General features: G+C 47.7%; 1 protein-coding gene across 4 annotated transcripts in view; it reads left to right on the forward strand.

Annotated features, from left to right (window-relative positions):
• The window catches only part of SLC4A4 (solute carrier family 4 member 4), a 116,368-nt gene that overhangs the window by 78,109 nt on the left and 20,706 nt on the right, over positions 1 to 17,553 (forward strand). For all 4 annotated transcript variants that reach the window (XM_053974898.1, XM_053974895.1, XM_053974896.1 and 1 more), the window contains 6 exons: positions 4,360 to 4,517; positions 9,076 to 9,163; positions 11,037 to 11,191; positions 11,488 to 11,601; positions 12,976 to 13,150; positions 14,937 to 15,070. In XM_053974898.1, coding sequence (XP_053830873.1) covers positions 4,360 to 4,517; positions 9,076 to 9,163; positions 11,037 to 11,191; positions 11,488 to 11,601; positions 12,976 to 13,150; positions 14,937 to 15,070 — 824 coding nt within the window. The remainder of the gene's footprint in view (positions 1 to 4,359; positions 4,518 to 9,075; positions 9,164 to 11,036; positions 11,192 to 11,487; positions 11,602 to 12,975; positions 13,151 to 14,936; positions 15,071 to 17,553) is intronic.

A 17,553-nucleotide genomic window follows, 5' to 3' on the forward strand; every position in this document is an offset into this window, starting at 1 on the left:
GTGTTGCCAAAGTACCTGTTTCCCTTAGTACACACAGCCACACCTGGGGAAGAAGGAGGATTGTTAAATAGCTTTTTTGTCATTGGACAAACTGCTGTGTTATATTTTTAATCCCATTGTAATTGGGGTTTTAAAGCTAGACCAGCCCAAAGCTGGGGCTGGGCGTTGCTGCAGCTTTCAGCGGTGCAGACTGTCTCCACTGCCCCTCCTGTCTCTGGAAATTCAGATAATGGACTTTTGTGGAGAATTGGGTATAAAAATAGATGTTTTGGTAGCACTAATAGGGAAATCTGTTAATAGATGCAGATGGGAGCTGCCTCCAAAGTTCTTAACTTCCAGTGTACATAATGACTGGCTCTTGGTACTGAGAACTGTTTCTTGCTAAGTGTAGAGTTCCAAAAATCCTCTCAGTTAATTAGCCCATGTCCTGCTGATGAACTTTGCACAAAGTGGGAGCCTTGTCCTCCTGCACCTTGAGACATCACCTTAGAGCTCAGTTTTCATGGCTGATTGACTCAAAGTTCTGCCTTGATTGAGTTTGTGGCATTGTGGTGGTGCCTGGCAGCTTCCTTGAGCAGGACTCAGTGTGCTATACAGGAGGCTCAGCAATAATCCATCCTGTTCCCACAACACGAGCTGCAAGGGGAGCAGCTTGACTTGCCTTGGCAGTAGGGAGACTGGCTGTTATTATTTGGGCATCCCATCTGGAAGCTGGACAGTTAGTAAGGCCATGCAGGCAGGGGGGAGTCTGCTGGAGACACAGAACATCCCAGTTTTTATTTATTTGTGTAAGAACTGTGAGGGGCGAGGTCAGTTTATAGCAGCTGTGTGGAGCAGGACTGCCTTCCTGCATCCTTCATCAATCCCTGGTGTTACACAGGTAGAGGATTGCATGCCTGTGTTTCAGAGGAATAAAGGCTTTGACCAAACTTCTTTGTACCTTCAGTGATTTTCCTGTCTTGCTATGTCCTTAATATTCAGTTCTGCAACCTTTAGTGCTATTTGGAATGGTGCAGCTAACAATCTAAGGAATTCATAGCCAGCATACTCCTTTAATCTGCAGCATTCCTGCTCCTTTTCTCTGGATGTTGTAAGGTTCAGGTTTCACATGCATGTCAGAGAATCCTCCCGGATTCATCCCTACTGCCAGGGACCCAGACAGCTCTGCCTGGCTCAGGAGTGTTACTTATGACTGCTGAATCAGGCAGTTTGCATCAGCCAGCTCTCTCTGCCATGGGAATGGTGGCTGGATCCACTGGGATTGCAAGGAGGCTGGCTCAGGATCCTGCAGAAGCCACCGGGGCCCCGACTCAAACCGCTCCGATGAGAAACAGCTTCAGTAACGACCCGTGCATTTGGGCTTTGCTCGTTTGTCATGTTCTGTGCTTTGGGCTTGCTTGGCATTTTATAAAGGTAATTAGGGAAGAGGAGGTGTATTCCCTTTCATTACGTTTGCTTTGGCAGAGCACTGCTCCTGAGGTAGCAGCACAGAGAAGGGATTTGCCTTCATCTGTCGTATTTTAGGAGGTGTTGGCTGCAGTTAATGCCCTGGGCATTTGCAGCTGGAGAGACAAGCAGTGGCATTTTGGGACAATTTATTCTTCTGTTCTGTACAGAAGTTAATAAATGACCATCTAGACTTCCTGTCCTCTCCTGGGCTCTCAGCTCTCTGTTGCCAGATACACCAGTGTGCTGGAGCTATGTCCATAAAACCAGGGCCTCTCACAGCTGAAGAATTCCTCCAGCTCCTGAACATCAAGTTGTTGGATCAAATTTTTCCCCAGCACCATATTCATTGAATCCCAGAATCTCAGAATGGATTGTGATCTTAAATATCATCCTGTTCCACCCCCTGCCACAGGCAGGGCCACCTTCCACTAGACCAGGCTGCTCCAACCCCTGTCCACCCATCGCCTTGGACACTTCCAGGGATGGGGCAGCCACATCTTAATAGCTAAAAAGCATTTTAAACTCTTTTCCCCAGCTTATTTTTGAAGGAAAGTGACTGAAAAGAGTCAGGTAGATGCTTTCTCAGCCCCTTTGGTGCTATAATGCCAGCAGACCGTAGGAAGCTGGGGAAGTTCCTACTGCTGTTCCCACTCCAGTCTCTCCTCCTGCAAGAAATCCTTTGGCTGTGCTCTGTTAGAATGTCCTTGGCAGTTCTGAGTGGCTGAACCACCTCCTTTACTGCTCAACATGTAAAATAAAGGGGACATGAAAGGAAATCTGTTTTCCCAGGGACCTGCTATTCCTGAGCTGATGCAACAGCATAAAGAAAGGGAATGTATGTTGGTATAAGGGGAGTTTCCTGACCTGGTGTTATCTGTGTTTCCAGAGGGCTTGGATGTGGGACGAGCCTGGCTCTGAATGAATACGGTCAGTCAGAGGGAGGCACAAAACCCTTCTTATTTGTTGTGGTGTAGACACTGTGTATTCAACCCAGTGTTTCCATGTCAACAGGGGATCTGTGCCAAAGCCAGCACTTAAGTTAAAAAAAGAAATTGGCCTTGTTTAGAGAAGGCCCTCCTGCCTTTCCTGGGGAACCATGGATGGGGAGGCGCTGGCTGGATCCCATTCTTGGGAATGCAGTCCTGTGATTGATTGTGGGAGTGATTGCTGCTTTTCCTGTTGGAACATCTTCTCATCTCCACACTTGCAAGCAGACATTCCCATTTTTGAGGTCTGTCAGCCTGGGTGACGTACTTTCACTCCACGGAACACCAGTGAAAATGACTCTTCCAATACAATCAATACCACCCTTCTGGAGGAAAGGAAAAGCTTCTAGAAAGTTTAGTCAACCAGAATTTCCTTCACTTTTGCTGTTTTTCTTGATGCAGAGGGCAGTTTTGCCTGCCTAGTTTCTCCCCATATCCACAGTGGCCCTCTAAGGCATCCTTGGGTGATGGAGCAGCCTGGAACCTGGAAGGTACCGCTGCTGGCAGGTGTTCAAGGGATGAGCTGTGGGAAGGTGATCAGGTGATCTTAAACCTATGTGTGAGCAGATACAAAAAAACCAGAGAGACAGAGGTTCAAGTTCCAGGGGAATTAGCTTTCCATAAGTGCTGCTTTGGAGTGTGTACTTAGGAGCTGCTTTCATTTCCAGTCGATCCAGAGTGGTGTTGATGATCCGAGTGCTACAGTACATTTAAGGAAATTGGGATTCTGAGGTTGCTGTGCCTTTTTGCAAGTACAGTGCTGGAGACCTGTGGCTTTTAACATAACATTAGTGGTTGGAGTGGAATGATGTTCACTTTGGCAGGGGAAAGTGAAGTTCCCTTGTTCCTCCCTTGTTCCTGGATGCTGCTGAGGAGTCAGATCTTTCCAAAGCTTCTTTGGGGAATGGTTCAGAATGGATTTTAAATGCTGACTGTACTCATTACCTGTCTGATAAATGGTATAAGAAAGTGCTGAGTGGTGCTGCAAAACTCATTTGGAAATTAAAAAAAAAAACACTATAATGGCAGTTCTTCAAAATTAGTGACAGTGGTTTGCTGTGCTGGGCAGGGGGAAGGGGCTGGAGCCTTCAGCCTCAGGAGCAGGGTGGCCACAGGAAGCCCTGCAGGTGAGTCCTGGCTCAGAGAATCAGCTGAGTTTGGGCCAGGTGTCCAAACCAGCCCAGGTGTTGCCAAATGATCTTTGTTCAGCCACACAGCCAGCCTGGTGAGGTAAATAAAGTGTTTGTTGTCGATTTGCCATCTTCCTATTATTTTTTTTACTACCACCATGCTCCCAAACATTGTCTGTGGAAGAACTGGTAGGGCTTTTCCAGACTTCCTCCACAGTGCTCCTTGATGCTTATTTACTGTTTCTTCTGGTGGTAATCTTGATTGAAGCATGCAGGGGTAGGTTAGTTCCAGCAGTTTTCTTCCTGTTCAGTCAATTCATGTATTTTCTCGAGACTTTTTCAATTTTTCTCCTTCCTTGAGTCACCTCATGCAGCTCATTAGGGATTCATAGCCCAGTTCAGTGCCCCCCTCTCGCTGGTGCTCCTGGCAGTACATCCTCCCTCTCCATTCACCCTTTGCCAGGCACACACAGAGCATCTCCAGAGATCACCCAGGGAGAGGGGGCAGATTGGGAACCAGCTGAGGGCAGGGTTTTCAAAAGCCTTCAATTCCAAATTAATTCTGCCGCTGCTGAAGTTCAAACAAAGGCGTCTCGCAGAGGCTGCGCTTTAGAACCCAGTGGCTGCTGCTGCGGTGTTTTCCCATTCCCTGGTGATGACATTTCTCCATGGCTGGATCCAGACCAAGGGTGCACACTGCAGGGTCCATGAGCGTGCACAGTTGCTGCACAGAGGTGAGAAGAACGTGCCCAGAGCAACTTAATTTTCTTTTCCTTCCTCTTCCACTGCTGCAGCTGAAGAATAAATTCATGAAGAAATTGCCTCGTGACGCTGAGGCCTCCAACGTGCTGGTCGGGGAGGTGGATTTCCTGGAGAGCCCCTTCATTGCCTTCGTGCGGCTGCAGCAGGCGGTCATGCTGGGAGCTCTCACCGAGGTCCCTGTTCCCACACGGTAAGGAAACCCAGCCCCAGGCAGGGCACCACACAGGGAACCTGCACTTCCACCTGGTAAAGTAAAAAAAAATACAGGCCAGAAGATGTTCTCCACTGCCTTCCATGCCGTGACATGCAGAACCGTCAGGATTGGTGGTGCAAAGTAACGAAACTCACTGACGCTGCTTCATCATATTCAGGTGCTGAGTTTGGTTATAAGTAAACCATTACACAAACACACTGACTTAACAACTCAGCAGTAAAGGGCACTGTCAGTGTTGAATTTAAGTCCTGGGGCTTTTTTCCTGCCCCTTCTGTACCGATCCCAGATTCCCTCTGCGCATTTTTGCTGTACGTATTATTCCTCTTCAGCTCAGATCAAATGGAAAACTCAATTCTGGCCCTCCTGGGACAAAAAAAAGTCAGGTGAACTTGGACGTACAATTCTACTGGGGCTTGTTGCTTTGTAATGCATAATGGCTCAAGGAAAAATGTCAGAGAAATATTTTATTTATTATGACTCATGTTGCAAATTAATCTTAGTCTCACAGATAGCAATATATCTTGTGTTCTTAAATATTTGAAGTCACTGCTTGAGTATGCCTGCCTGTCTAAGCTGCCCTATGTGAATTCATAGCAGTATCACAGCCCTTGTATGGAGTGGAAGTTAGATGGCTGTTGGAATCCTTGCCTCTTTCTGTGTACCAAAGAAAGGGAAAAGACCAGCTTTTGCTGCACCTCTAGCTTTGCTCTTTAGTGGTAGTAGCAGTTTGTGTTTCTTGGAGTTTCATCAAGTGGTTTTTTACAGCCACATCCACAGCTGTTTGCACATGCTGGGTATTCAGGTAGGAGTGTGGGGACCCAGATGGGGCTTCATTCTGTAGCAGGTTATGCATTCCTCAGCCTTCCTGGCCTCTGTGTGCTTCAGTGTTGCAGCTTCCAACTCTAATCCCACTGACTATTTTTTAAACATATCTCCAGGTTCTTTTCAGCAGTTGTAAGATGAGGTATTGTTTGCTGTGGTGGTGGGAGCCAGGAAGTTAGATCCAGGATTGCTGGACAGCCTCATTACTCAGTAGCAGTAATCAAGGCAGTATGTCCTTCCATGCCAGCGCTTTTCCCAGGAAATAGTATTATCCATTTGCTGTTCTCCAAAGCAAATACTGGTCCTAATCAAAGCAGGAAGGCTCATTAGGTGGCTTTCATGAGTGATGAAGAGCCATTTGCCATAGCTGCATCCTATGAAATTCAATCAAGGAAATCCCCTCAGGGCCAGGAGGAGATGTGATGGAACATCTCCGGTGCCGGCGGGCGTTCCGTGGGCCTGCACTTAAAGTCCGCAGACTGCAGGATGCTGGAGCTTCTGGCATGCCCAGCCTTCTGTCCTGTGGGGCCTCTCCTTTTATTTGGTTCAATTCGTGATGCCCTGGTAAAACTGTGGGTGCCACACGGTCCCAGCTGGGCACCACGCAGCCTCCCAGGGTTTCCAATGCCGCAGGAACCGATATTGGGGTGCTGTGGGCTGCAGGACTGATGTGGGCCAGGTCTCTCAGTACTGCCAGTGTGACCTGTGTGCTTCTCTCGTTGGTTTTATGTAGGGCAGGATGGGGGTTAAACAGGCAGGTTTTGGCTCAGGGCTAGTCCAGCCCCTCTGTCTGGGGTGCCCTGTTAGGTGAACTTTTCCTGCTCTTAAGCAACTGCAGATAGAGAAGCAGGGAATGGTTTGGGTTGGAAGGGAAGGGAACTCAAAGTCCATCCCATTCCAGCCCCCTGCCACGGGCAGGGACACCTTCCACTATCCCGGGTTGCTCCAGGCCCTGTCCAACCTGGCCTTGGACACTTCTAGGGATGGGGCAGCCATGGCTTCTCTGGGCACCCTGTGCCAGGGCCTCACCACCCTCACAGGGAAGAATTTCATCCTAATATCCAGTGTAACCCTGCCCTGTGTCAGTGGGAAGCCATTGCCCCTTGTCCTGTCACTCCAAGTCCTTGTCCCAAGTCCCTTTCCAGCTCTCTTGTAGCCCTTTTAGGCACTGGAAGGGGCTCTGAGGTCTCCCTGGAGCCTTCTCTTCTCCAGGCTGATCACTGCCAGCTCTCCTACCCTGCTCCAGAGCACAGGGGCTAGTAATAGAAAAATCAGGGATATGCAGTTGGAACAGAGATATCCCAGCCTTTCCAGTGTTTTCTTTTTACTGGTCAGATTGAAAAAAAACCTTTAAGGCCTTTGGTTTTCTTGTGTCAAATTTAATCCCACAGTACTTGGGACTCCTCATTTGGGAAAGCCCTGATCTGGCAACATGGCTTGGGAATGGCTTTGTGTTTTCATCAGAGCAATGCACAATCATGTGTTCAAGGCTGCTGTTAAATGCAATGAAGATGGGGAGAAAGATGAAGAATGAACCAGGAGAAGATGATTTTGGGAGATAAGCTGCACAGACTTGCACAGTCTGGTGTGCAGAGCTGGGAAAGGCCAGTGTCTGCAGGTCTCACATGAAGTGAGGTAACTTGCCCATGGTCACTTGGGGGGCAGATCCAGGGGTCTGGTCCTCCCTGGCCTCCCAAAAGAGGCTTTTCACTGTAAAGGACTTTTCCTCCAGGACTTAGCTGAGATTCCTTTGTTCAGGTGCCTTCAACCCTTATGGAGTTGCTGTTCTAGCTGTTCTAGGAATGCATTGAGAGAAACGTTGGATTTTGTTACTACTTCTGAGAGACTTTGAGCTTGGTGGAACCTCACATTCCCTGCCTTGGAGCATTATTAGCAATGTTAAGTATCAGAAATGAGCATTGGATAACTCAGCACGTGTTGTGTGCAGCAGGGAGGAATTCTTGAGTGGCCTTCAGCAGAGGAAGAGGAGGAGTACGGCACAGCATGGAGTGAGGGCTTTTGTAGCTGGAAATGTTCATAACTAAATGATTATAAATCTATGCACATATACTCTAGTTCAGGCCACTTGTTGTAGACAGGTAGAAGATTTATAAAAGAAAGGACTCATAAAATCAGGCCTGCTCTGTTAAATTTATGGCTAGCCTGTCATTTCTTCTAAGTGCAGCTAAGTAATTTGCAAGTTCCCATGCAAAAACAACCTTAGGTATGAAAGTTTTGTTAACACAAGAACTTATTCTTAGGTGAAAAACAACTGGCACCAATATAAACAGTAAGATCTGTCTCATGAAAATCAGTAGAAAAAAAAGATATAAACTAACTATAAATACAGAAGTTTGATAGACATGCAAAATACCATCTACTAACCAATAAATTGAGTGTGAATGTATTGTCCACCAATAAGATCTGACACAGTGCCTTCTGGTAATCCTATAAAATATGACCTATACAATTAAGATTGGGCTTTTCTGCATGAAGAAACGTAGTCCCGTCTGCATATTAATGCTACAGCCACTAAAATGCATTAATGTTTTTGTGTTTGTAATGTTTGGCCCGTGAAAAGATCTTGTTCTACCCACTGAAGGCAGATCTGAGCTGAATTAGAGCAAAGAATTTGGAAAATGCCCCAGTCTCCTTGTTTTCAGAAGTGTTTTAGTAGTGCAGGAGCATTCAGGTGCTGCTGCTCTGTGCTGGAAAAGAGCCAGCTGGTTGGGGTTATTGCAGAAGGGGGTTATGGAAGTGCCTGGTTCTCCTGGAAAACCAGGAGAATGCCAAGCAGCAAATCCTGAAGTTATGAACCTCTTTTTTTTTTTTTTAATATTAATATGTTTGGCTAATTTGCATCCTGGAGTTTGGAAAGAGTTGGCTGAGGAACAGTTTTTCTTGAGTGTTATTTTGTAAGACCTGGTAAAGCAAGGAAAGTTCCAGGAGGTGGGAGGAGAGCAGAGGACATGACCTGGGCGTGTGTGGCTTACTCACCTCCCTGTGAACCTCAAATAAAACACTCAAACACCTCGTGAAGGACTCGATTAAGAGGTGTTATGTAGTAATGCCAATGAATATGGATTTATGGATCCTGTCCTACTAAATTGCTGCCTTTTTTCTTTTAGGACTCTAGATTCTCTTGAACAGAAAGTACTTGTTTGGATATAATACTCCTCATAGGCCATTTAACTTAGGACCTCATCATATTTGAGTTAGGAGATAAAATAATATTTAATCCAGCCCTTGGAAGGGAATAGGTGCTTCTGGTAAGGTTATTTCATCTGTATGTTTGCACTTCCAAAGGTTTCATATCATGCTGTTTTTTAAACCCTTCAGCAGTGACTTGGATGTAGCTGCTGCTCAAAGAGATCATGTGAAAAATAAAATGTCCAAGGCCAGGTTGGACAGGGCTTGGAGGAACCTGGCTAATAGAGGGTGTAGATAGCCTTTAGGATCCTTTCCAACACAAACTGTTCTGTGATTCCATGAAATAAATGCCCATGGAGGTGGACAGGCTTTCGTGGTGCACAGGGCATGGTGGGCCACAGGGTGTAACCTCTGCTCCAAAGTTAGCTTGAGACCTCTGGCAGCCTCCAGATCTCTAACAAGGACCACAAATTTTAAAGTCAAATTTCTGTCTAGGTCTTGTATAAGTAATAAGCAGTTGGTTCTGCCATCCTAAATGGGAACAATCTCTTGGTTTTGCCAGATTTCTCTTCATTCTGCTGGGACCAAAGGGCAAAGCCAAGTCCTATCATGAGATCGGCCGAGCCATTGCCACGCTGATGTCGGATGAGGTAGGTGTCTTGGCATCTCCAGTGGGAAATGGCTTTTCCCAAGTCATGATGTCCTTCCCTCCAGCCTGGTCAACAGGAAGGAGCATTCACATAAAGCTGAAATATCCACGTTACCCTCCTAATTCCATCTGTTGACATAATTGCTGCCTCTGGCTTTGTGTTTTTTAAAAGTGTGACTCTAGGAGAGGTTTGTCTGCCATGTGTATTTTCTTGCTAGCGATCACTCTTTCATATCAACTGCGAATTAATTGTTGAATTTATTCCTTGTGTCCCATTCTACTGTCCCAGTATCGCACAGCCAGGGATATCACAGAATCACAGAATAATGAGGTTGGAAGAGACCTCTAAGATCATCAAGTCCAACCTATGCCTTAACACCTCAACTAGACTATAGCACCAAGTGCCATGTCCAGTCTTTTTTTAAACACATCCAGAGATGGTGATTCTACCACCTCACTGGGAAGACAATTCCAGTACTTTATTATTCTTTCGGTGAAAAATTTCTTTCTAATATCCAACCTGTACCTTCCCTGACGTAGCTTGAGACTGTGTCCTCTTGTTCTGTCAGTGCTGCCTGGTGGAAGAGACCGACCCCACCTGCCTGCACCTCCCTTCAGGAGTTGTAGAGAGCAATAAGGTCACCTCTAAGCCTCCTCTTTTCCAGGCTAAACAACCCCAGCTCCTTCAAACATTCCTCATAGGGCTTGTGTTCCAAGCCCCTCACCAGCCTCGTTGCCTCCTCTGGACGCGCTCAAGCTTCTCAGCATCCTTCCTAAACTGAGGGGCCAGAACTGGACACAGCACTCAAGATCTGGTCTCACCAGCGCCGAGTACAGGGGAATAATGACCTCCCTACTCCTGCTGGTCACACAATTCCTAATGCAGGCCAGGATGCCATTGGCCTTCTTGGCCACTAAGGCATACTGTTGGCTCATATTCAACTGGCTGTCGACCAGCACCCGCAGGTCCCTTTCCGCAGGTGATGCCCACGGGACCGTTTCCCCCAGGCTGTGGTGCCATGTGTGGCACTGTGTCCCGGGCACTGGCAGTGTTTAAGTGTTAGCCAGGAGCAGCTGGCCCCTCCTTGCTGCCCTGGCTGGGCTTTCAGGATTCATTTAGGGCTCCTTTCTTCCAGCGTCCCTGGGGCCCTGTGTGCCGGGGCTCATTCACATCAGCTTTGCTTCTTGGCATTGCTTCGCTCTCCTACTGCTCCTTCATTACAGCTCAGCTGCTCCCAGCTCTCCTGCTTTCTGTCACTCAGTGGTCTGCTTCCCAAAACCCCAGAGTCCCTTCCTGCCACCAGCTCATCTGTCACATGCACTGATCCACCTCCTCTCCACACAGTCAAGAAGATTCCTATAAAAGTCAGCATTAATGTTTTCCCCCCCACCCCTTTTCTCATTTGTTCTTTGTGATTAATACCAGGCCTTCCACTAAAACCAGTTTATGATGTTGTTTTTGAGTAAATATTGCCATCAGTTCTGTGTTACTGGGTTGAAAATGAATCTGAAGTAGGTGGCTTTGTCTTTCAATTGCACTTGTCTTCTCCAAGTATAATTGAAAGTCCCTATGTAGAGGAAAACTTTTTTGAACTAAAGATATAGATAATTGCTTTACTAACATTTTAAAAGGCTAGAAATAGATGGTTTGCTTAAAATTAGATATCTGCCTAAAAGGAAAGAATCTCTGTTGTTATCCAGCCAAAGGAAGGGGCTTTCTGAGTGTGAAACCTCCTTGTGCCACATGTCCTGATACTTCTTCAGAGGTTTCTGAGAAGGAATTAAGTTGATTTTGTAGAACTCAGCAGCTGCTTCTGGAGTCAGGGCCACAGAAAATGCAAACCTTTTCCACAGGGAGTCTCTTTCCCTTGCAGGTATTCCATGACATTGCCTATAAAGCCAAGGACCGTCAGGACCTGATCGCAGGCATCGATGAATTTCTGGATGAAGTCATTGTGCTCCCCCCTGGAGAATGGGATCCAGCCATTAGGATAGAGCCCCCCAAGTCTCTCCCTTCTTCGGATAAGAGGTAATAGCAGGAGAGGGGCTCTGTGGCCAAGGACAGTGGTCATGAGGTGTGGAAAGGGGATGGGAAGAGCCGGTGTTTTGGTTGTGCCAGGTGTATGGAGTGACCTGCACCTGGCTATCGCTATTTAGAAAGTCCTGGAGATATTTTCAGACCTTCCTTAGTAGCTGGAGGGAGGATGTTCCTGAAAGTCTGTGCCTTTTGAGGTGATGTTGTAGGCACATAATAACACAGCTGGTAGTTAGCCGGGCTCTTCAGGGCTCCTCTTGGTCCTCATGATGTGCTGTGTCCTCACCTAGGAAAAACATGTACTCGGGTGGGGAGAACCTGCAGATGAACGGAGACACGCCCCACGACGGCGGCCATGGCGGCGGCGGCCACGGCGACTGCGAGGAGCTGCAGCGCACGGGCAGGTCGGTGACACCCCTGCAATGCTTCCCTTGCCAGAACATTCCTGCCCCGATGGACTGGCTGTACAGGCTGAGGTGTGACCCCAGAATGTGTCCTGGGGGCTCTGTGTGCCCAGATCAGGCTGTCTGAAGGGTTCAGAGCATCCGGCTTCAGCGAATCGCAGAAGGTCATGAGTCAGGTGCTCAGTAAATGATAAAGAGCCATTAAAAAGGACAGAAGGCCCAGGTAGGTGCTGCCTGTTGGGAGCCTGTGAAGTCAGATGAACTGTAGGGGACAAAAACATGGCAGGTACAAGCCTCAGTTTGGATTGCTGAAGGGGTGCCTTAGCCAAAAGCAGAGATGTTCCCTTTTCTGGATGTTAGTGTTGCAGTTGAACAGCTGAAAGCTTTTATGGGATAGAAATAGAGAAGGTAACAGTGCCCCAGGCCCTACTCTCTGCTTTATTACTCTGCTTTGTGCCACGTAAAAGTCTACTGGAGTGAGAATACAGCTCAGGTGGCCACAAAACAGCAAGCTCAGCGTTTCAAGATGAGTGCACAGGGCTTCATGGTGGCTTTGTGCCCTCCCTCCCACTCTGCATCTTCTTTTTCAGTTCTAGTTCTAGTCTAAATTCTAGGAGAAAAGTCTGAAAGTCTTCACACTGCATTGGTGTGTACAAGGCAGTGGAGTGTCCTGATTTGGGGTCAGAAGGTGGCGTGTGCCTGCCTGCCACAGTGTCTGTGCAGTCCCAGCAGAGGTGGGGAGCTGTGAGCAGGGGAACAAGCAGGGCAGCAGGCTAAACAAGCATTTTTCATGCTGGCAGTGTCAGTGCCATGTGGAGTTTATAAGACTTAAGTACTGTCTTGTCTATGATCATACAAAAAGGGATGTTTGCGAGTGAGTTCTTTTGTTGTCCAAGAGTATTTCCCTTATGTTTTTACTTCTAGTTCTTTTGCTGGTTATTAATTTGAAGCATTTTTCCATGCAGCAGATTGTTTGGCTCGCCCAGCCATGGTGTCTGCTATGTGGAGAAGTTCAGGGAGGGACTTAGACCAGAGTTAATCTACTTTATTACATCAACTAATATATTTGGGGGGAAAAATCAACAGATGAACTTCCTGAAATAAAAACTGTGGTGGTCTGTTTCAGCAGAAGCATGGCTTGTAGTCCTGCAATTCATCCCTTTCCAGATACATCACATGTTTGAGATACTATCTTTCCTTGCAACATTCTCTCTGAGATCCCTGGACAGCCACAGCTGTGATAAGACTGTTTTAATGCGGTGATCTCACTCCTTTGGGATAATACTTCATTGCTGGCAGTGTCTCTGATGGCTTAGCGTGGTGAGTTCCACTGTGAAACATGTTGCATGAGTCTCCTCTTGCTTGTCCCTGCAGATTCTGTGGGGGCTTGATCAAAGACATCAAGAGGAAAGCACCGTTCTTCGCCAGCGACTTCTACGACGCTTTAAACATCCAGGCCCTCTCAGCCATCCTCTTCATCTACCTGGCCACTGTCACCAATGCCATCACTTTTGGGGGATTGCTTGGGGATGCTACGGAGAACATGCAGGTGGGCAAGAGCTTTCAGAACTAGCAAATCCAGCATTTGCCTTTTGCTGTCCAGTCAGAGCAATGTTTGGGCACTGGCAAAGCTGGAATTCTTGGTCAGTAATGGAGGTGTTCTGTGTTTTCACTGCTTTCTCTGCTGCTGTGGCTGTCCTTTGACAACTTGTTCTTTAAATGGTGAAGCAGTTCTTTAAATGGTGAATAAAAGCAGGCCCAAGAGACAGAGAAGGTCTTTGCTCCTTCTGTAGAGAGAAGTTCCTCTGATCTGCTCTCAGTTGTACCATTTTAGTCCAATATAAGTTTGCTAAGTCTGAATCCTCTGCCTGATTCCTAAAATACCTGGGCTTTGGCCTCTCTGGTGAAAAGAAAATCCCAAAATAATTAGGAAAATGAGTAACACAGGAGAGAAATGTAAGGTCTTTAGAAAGATGAATTTTGTAATAGTGGGAGGGCACATGAGAGAACTGGCCACATATACACGGACAGGCTGGATCAATGGCTTAGCTCAGGCTAAAGAGAAGGGATTCTCTATTAACAGTGCTCTAGATGCTTTCTGTTAGTGGAATAATAGGAGGTTGTATTTAGATATATTCAGTTCAGCCAGTCCAGTTCAGTCAAATCTCCTAGCAATAATCAAGCTCATAATGATAATGACTGAATTATTAATTTATGCAGGTTTAATTAAGTCAAACATAGGAAATGAGGGCACATATCTGGAACCCTGCACTCCCCTGTGATGAATTACAGGCTAGAGTAAGATCCAGCAGCCTGTGCAGTGCCCAGCTCCCCTCCCTCCTGTACAAACAGTTTTCCTTTTCTGAAACTCATGGAAGTCAGGAAGTCAGGAATGGAGAGGCCTCCAGGTCCCACCAGTAGCAACACTGGACTGTCATGGGGTAGCAGAGCAAAGCCTGCATGCTCTGCACAAGGTGCAGTCTTTAAATTACAGGAGGAAGGGGAAATGTTACCTGATTCCAAATCTAGTTCAAATTGAGAATCACTTCATTGTGGCCAGAAGTCTCAAAAATACTTATTATCAAGTAGCAAAAAAAAAAAAAAAAAAACCACACAAAACCAAAAAACCCAGGCAGCAGTATTTTGGGGGCTACTGCATCACAGTTTGTGTGTCTGTAGCTTGTTTGTTGTAAACAGTGATGTGGCTGCTGCTGGGGCAGGCACTGAGCATGGCCCATCCTTCTCCCTGTCCCGGGAGCTGCCCCAGCCAGCACTGCCTTCACAGCTCACTCCTGAGTTCTCTGTTTCCAAGAAAAGACACTATTCTTAGCTACAGGCACATGGAAGAATGGAAGGAAAAGAGATTCCAGATGCTCTGGCCACAAGGGCCCTCTCCATGAGTAACACGAGGAGTGGAGGGGATCAGCTGTGTGCAGGCTCTTCCTTGCCCTGGGATTATTGGGCTCATCCTTACAAGTCTCCCATAGGCAGCCAGCTTATTGCTTTCCTCAGTGTAAACACTAACTCGTGTCTCCTCAAGGAGGAGAGACACAAAACTGGATTTCAATTCTTGCAGTACCCCTGGCAAGTCAGGAGAGCTGCAGCCCCATCCCTGCAGCCTGGGCGGAAGGGAGGATCGACCTGTGCCGTTAATCGCCGGCTGCTCAGCACGTGTGGTTATCCCGAGTAACTCTGGCTTGTGTGGGACCAGCATCGTGGTGTGAGCTGCAGGGGAGGCAGAGGATGCTGTCCCCTTGGTCACGGGGCCATGCAGCACACAGTCACAACAGAAGCACTCCTTTAGAGAGGGTGACTCCTCTCCTGTGTCTCCACAGGGCGTGTTGGAGAGCTTCCTGGGCACCGCTGTCACCGGCGCCATATTTTGCCTTTTGGCTGGTCAGCCCCTCACCATTCTGAGCAGCACAGGACCCGTCCTGGTCTTTGAGCGGCTCCTCTTCAATTTCAGCAAGTGAGTATGTGGCGGGAGAGGGCGGAGGGTAGGAATGTCCCACACGAAGGAAACCCCAGCCAGGGAATGAGCTGCCTGCTGGGGGGGAAGGAGGGGATTTAGTGCACAAAATGAAACGTCTCGTTCCTTGTTGAGATCCAGTGCAATCACATCAGGGATTTTCCCGGCACGCATGTCCCAGGGCGCTGCCCAGTGTGTGGCTGCCTGTCTCTGTGGGGCCTCCTGAGAAAAAAACCAACCTTGGCCACTTCAGTCCTCCGTGAGGAATTTGCTCTAGTTGCAGTGTGCTGCTTCTCCAAATCACTGCTTCTCTGACTCCCATAGGAGCAAAGAATGAATCCCACTCTTCACTAACAAAATCCCATGGGTCTCAAGGTTGCCAGGAGTATGTCCAGTTGAAATAATCACTATTATAATTTCCTGCATTCTTTTCCATATAACTGGTATGAAGAAGTTCTGCTCCCTCCACATTGTTGACAGCTGACACCCAGAGCTAAAGGGAGCCCATTTTGTTAGGTGTGCTCATTTACCATTCCCACATCTGCAATACAGTGAAGATACACTGGAATCCCCAAAGGAATCAGCAGTGTCATGGATGATTTCACCCATGGGGCTGGTGACCCTTTGGCTGGTGTTTTGCAAGGAGATAATTTCAGGTTACACAGAATATACCCCAAATCCCTCATGTCTGTGTTCTCAGCATGGCAGGTTGCGCAGGACTTGTGTTCCTACATGTAGGGAGGGATGGGGGCTAGAAAAAATGGCTGGAAAGTTAGATTATCCCAGGGTGGGAAACTGGAAACTACCAAAGCGTGAGAGTCGCACAGTGGAGCAAGAGGGGGGAAAATTTCCTTTCTTCCTTCATCTGGAATCAATGACTAGAGTCAGGATTGGACACGCTGCACCTGTTGGCGTCTTTCAAGCATGACAAAGCCCAGGTGCAGCATGCAGCAGGAAAAAAGCAAAATGGAAAAGCACTTTGTACTGATTTGGGAGGGAGAAGGTGGTTATTTTTAACCTGAGGAGGAGGTGGTGGTTGTAAAAGCCATTGTCCTAACAACCTGCCAGAGCAGAAAGGCAGGACTTTTCAAAGGAGGCCTTTCTTACAAGGAAATTGGAACTAAGTGCTTTGATTTTTCAGTAATGAATTTGTGGTTGTTCATTTTCACAACACACTGTTCCCTGCTAGGAGCAAAAGTAGAAAAACTTCCCATCTCCTGACTCATTTAAAGTGTGACTCTGCGTGCGCGTCTGAAAAGATCGCTGAGAACGCCTTGCAGACCCAGCCGTGCGTCTGGCCTTGGGCGCTCCGTGGTGCTGGCACTGGGGGCCAATCCTGCAGGACACGGTGCTTTTCCACCTGCTCTTTCAGCTTCAGAAGCACTGCAGGAATTTAAGGAGTAAAAGCCAAAATAATACAGTTTAACATTTTTGAAGTTCTTCAATGGTGTGGCGTCAGTGTACCTGGGTTTCTGCCAGCTGCCTTCAGATGGATGGGACCTCCTGCCCCCTCAGGCACTGACTCTGGATATTTCAGAGTTGTCACTCGGGTCTTGTATTTTTATTTTTTCCCTTCTCTTTTTCTAAATCACTTTGTTTCTTACTTGCTCCTCGCCCTCTTCCAAGTCAGGGCTTCTGATTTCCAGAGAGTTACAGCTGGCTGAGCCTGCCAGTCCCACCAGCTCTTGCATCCTTCCACAGAACAGGCAGTGGCCTTCCTGGCAGGTCCTCATCTGCTCCAGTGTTCCCTTTAGGCACTTTTTCATTCCTAAAAGCCCACCTTTGGACTCTGTGTTGGCACAGCACCTCAGCCTCAAGCAGCAAACGAGGGAGGCCATCATTCCCAGAAGGGAATGATGCAGCTGGGTGCATGGTTCTCCATCCCCTGCCATTCCCAACACCAGGGTTTGTCATAGAATATCCCAGTTTGGAAAGCACCTGTAAGGATCTGCAAGTCCAACTCTCTCTGGCAAGACTACCTAAAACTAAACCATATGACTAAGAGCACTGTCCAGATGCTTCTTGAACTCCATCAGGTTAGGTGCCATGACTGCTTCCCTGGCGAGACTGTTCCAGTGTCCAACCACCCTCTGGGAGAAGATCTTTCCTTTATGTCCAATCTCAGTCGATCTGTCAGAAGGTACGAGGGCTCTGCAGAGAGACCTGGAATGGTTGGATGGATGGGCAGAGTCCAATAAGATGAAGTTTAACAAGTCCAAGTGCCCAGTCCTGCATTTTGGCCACAATAACCCCCTGCAATACTATGGGCAGTGCCCAGGCAGAAAGGGACCTGTGGGTACTGGTCAACAGCCGGCTGAACATCAGCCAGCAGTGTGCTCTGGTGGCCAAAGGCCAATGGCTCCTGGCCAGTATCAGGAATGGTGTGGCCAGCAGGAGCAAGGAGGTCATTCTTTCCCTGTACTTGGCACTGGTGAGGGCACACCTTGAGTGCTGTGTCCAGTCCTGGCCCCTCAGTTTGGGAA

Source organism: Vidua macroura, chromosome 4 (genome assembly GCF_024509145.1).
Source record: "Vidua macroura isolate BioBank_ID:100142 chromosome 4, ASM2450914v1, whole genome shotgun sequence".
NCBI classification, from domain to species: Eukaryota; Metazoa; Chordata; class Aves; order Passeriformes; family Viduidae; genus Vidua; species Vidua macroura.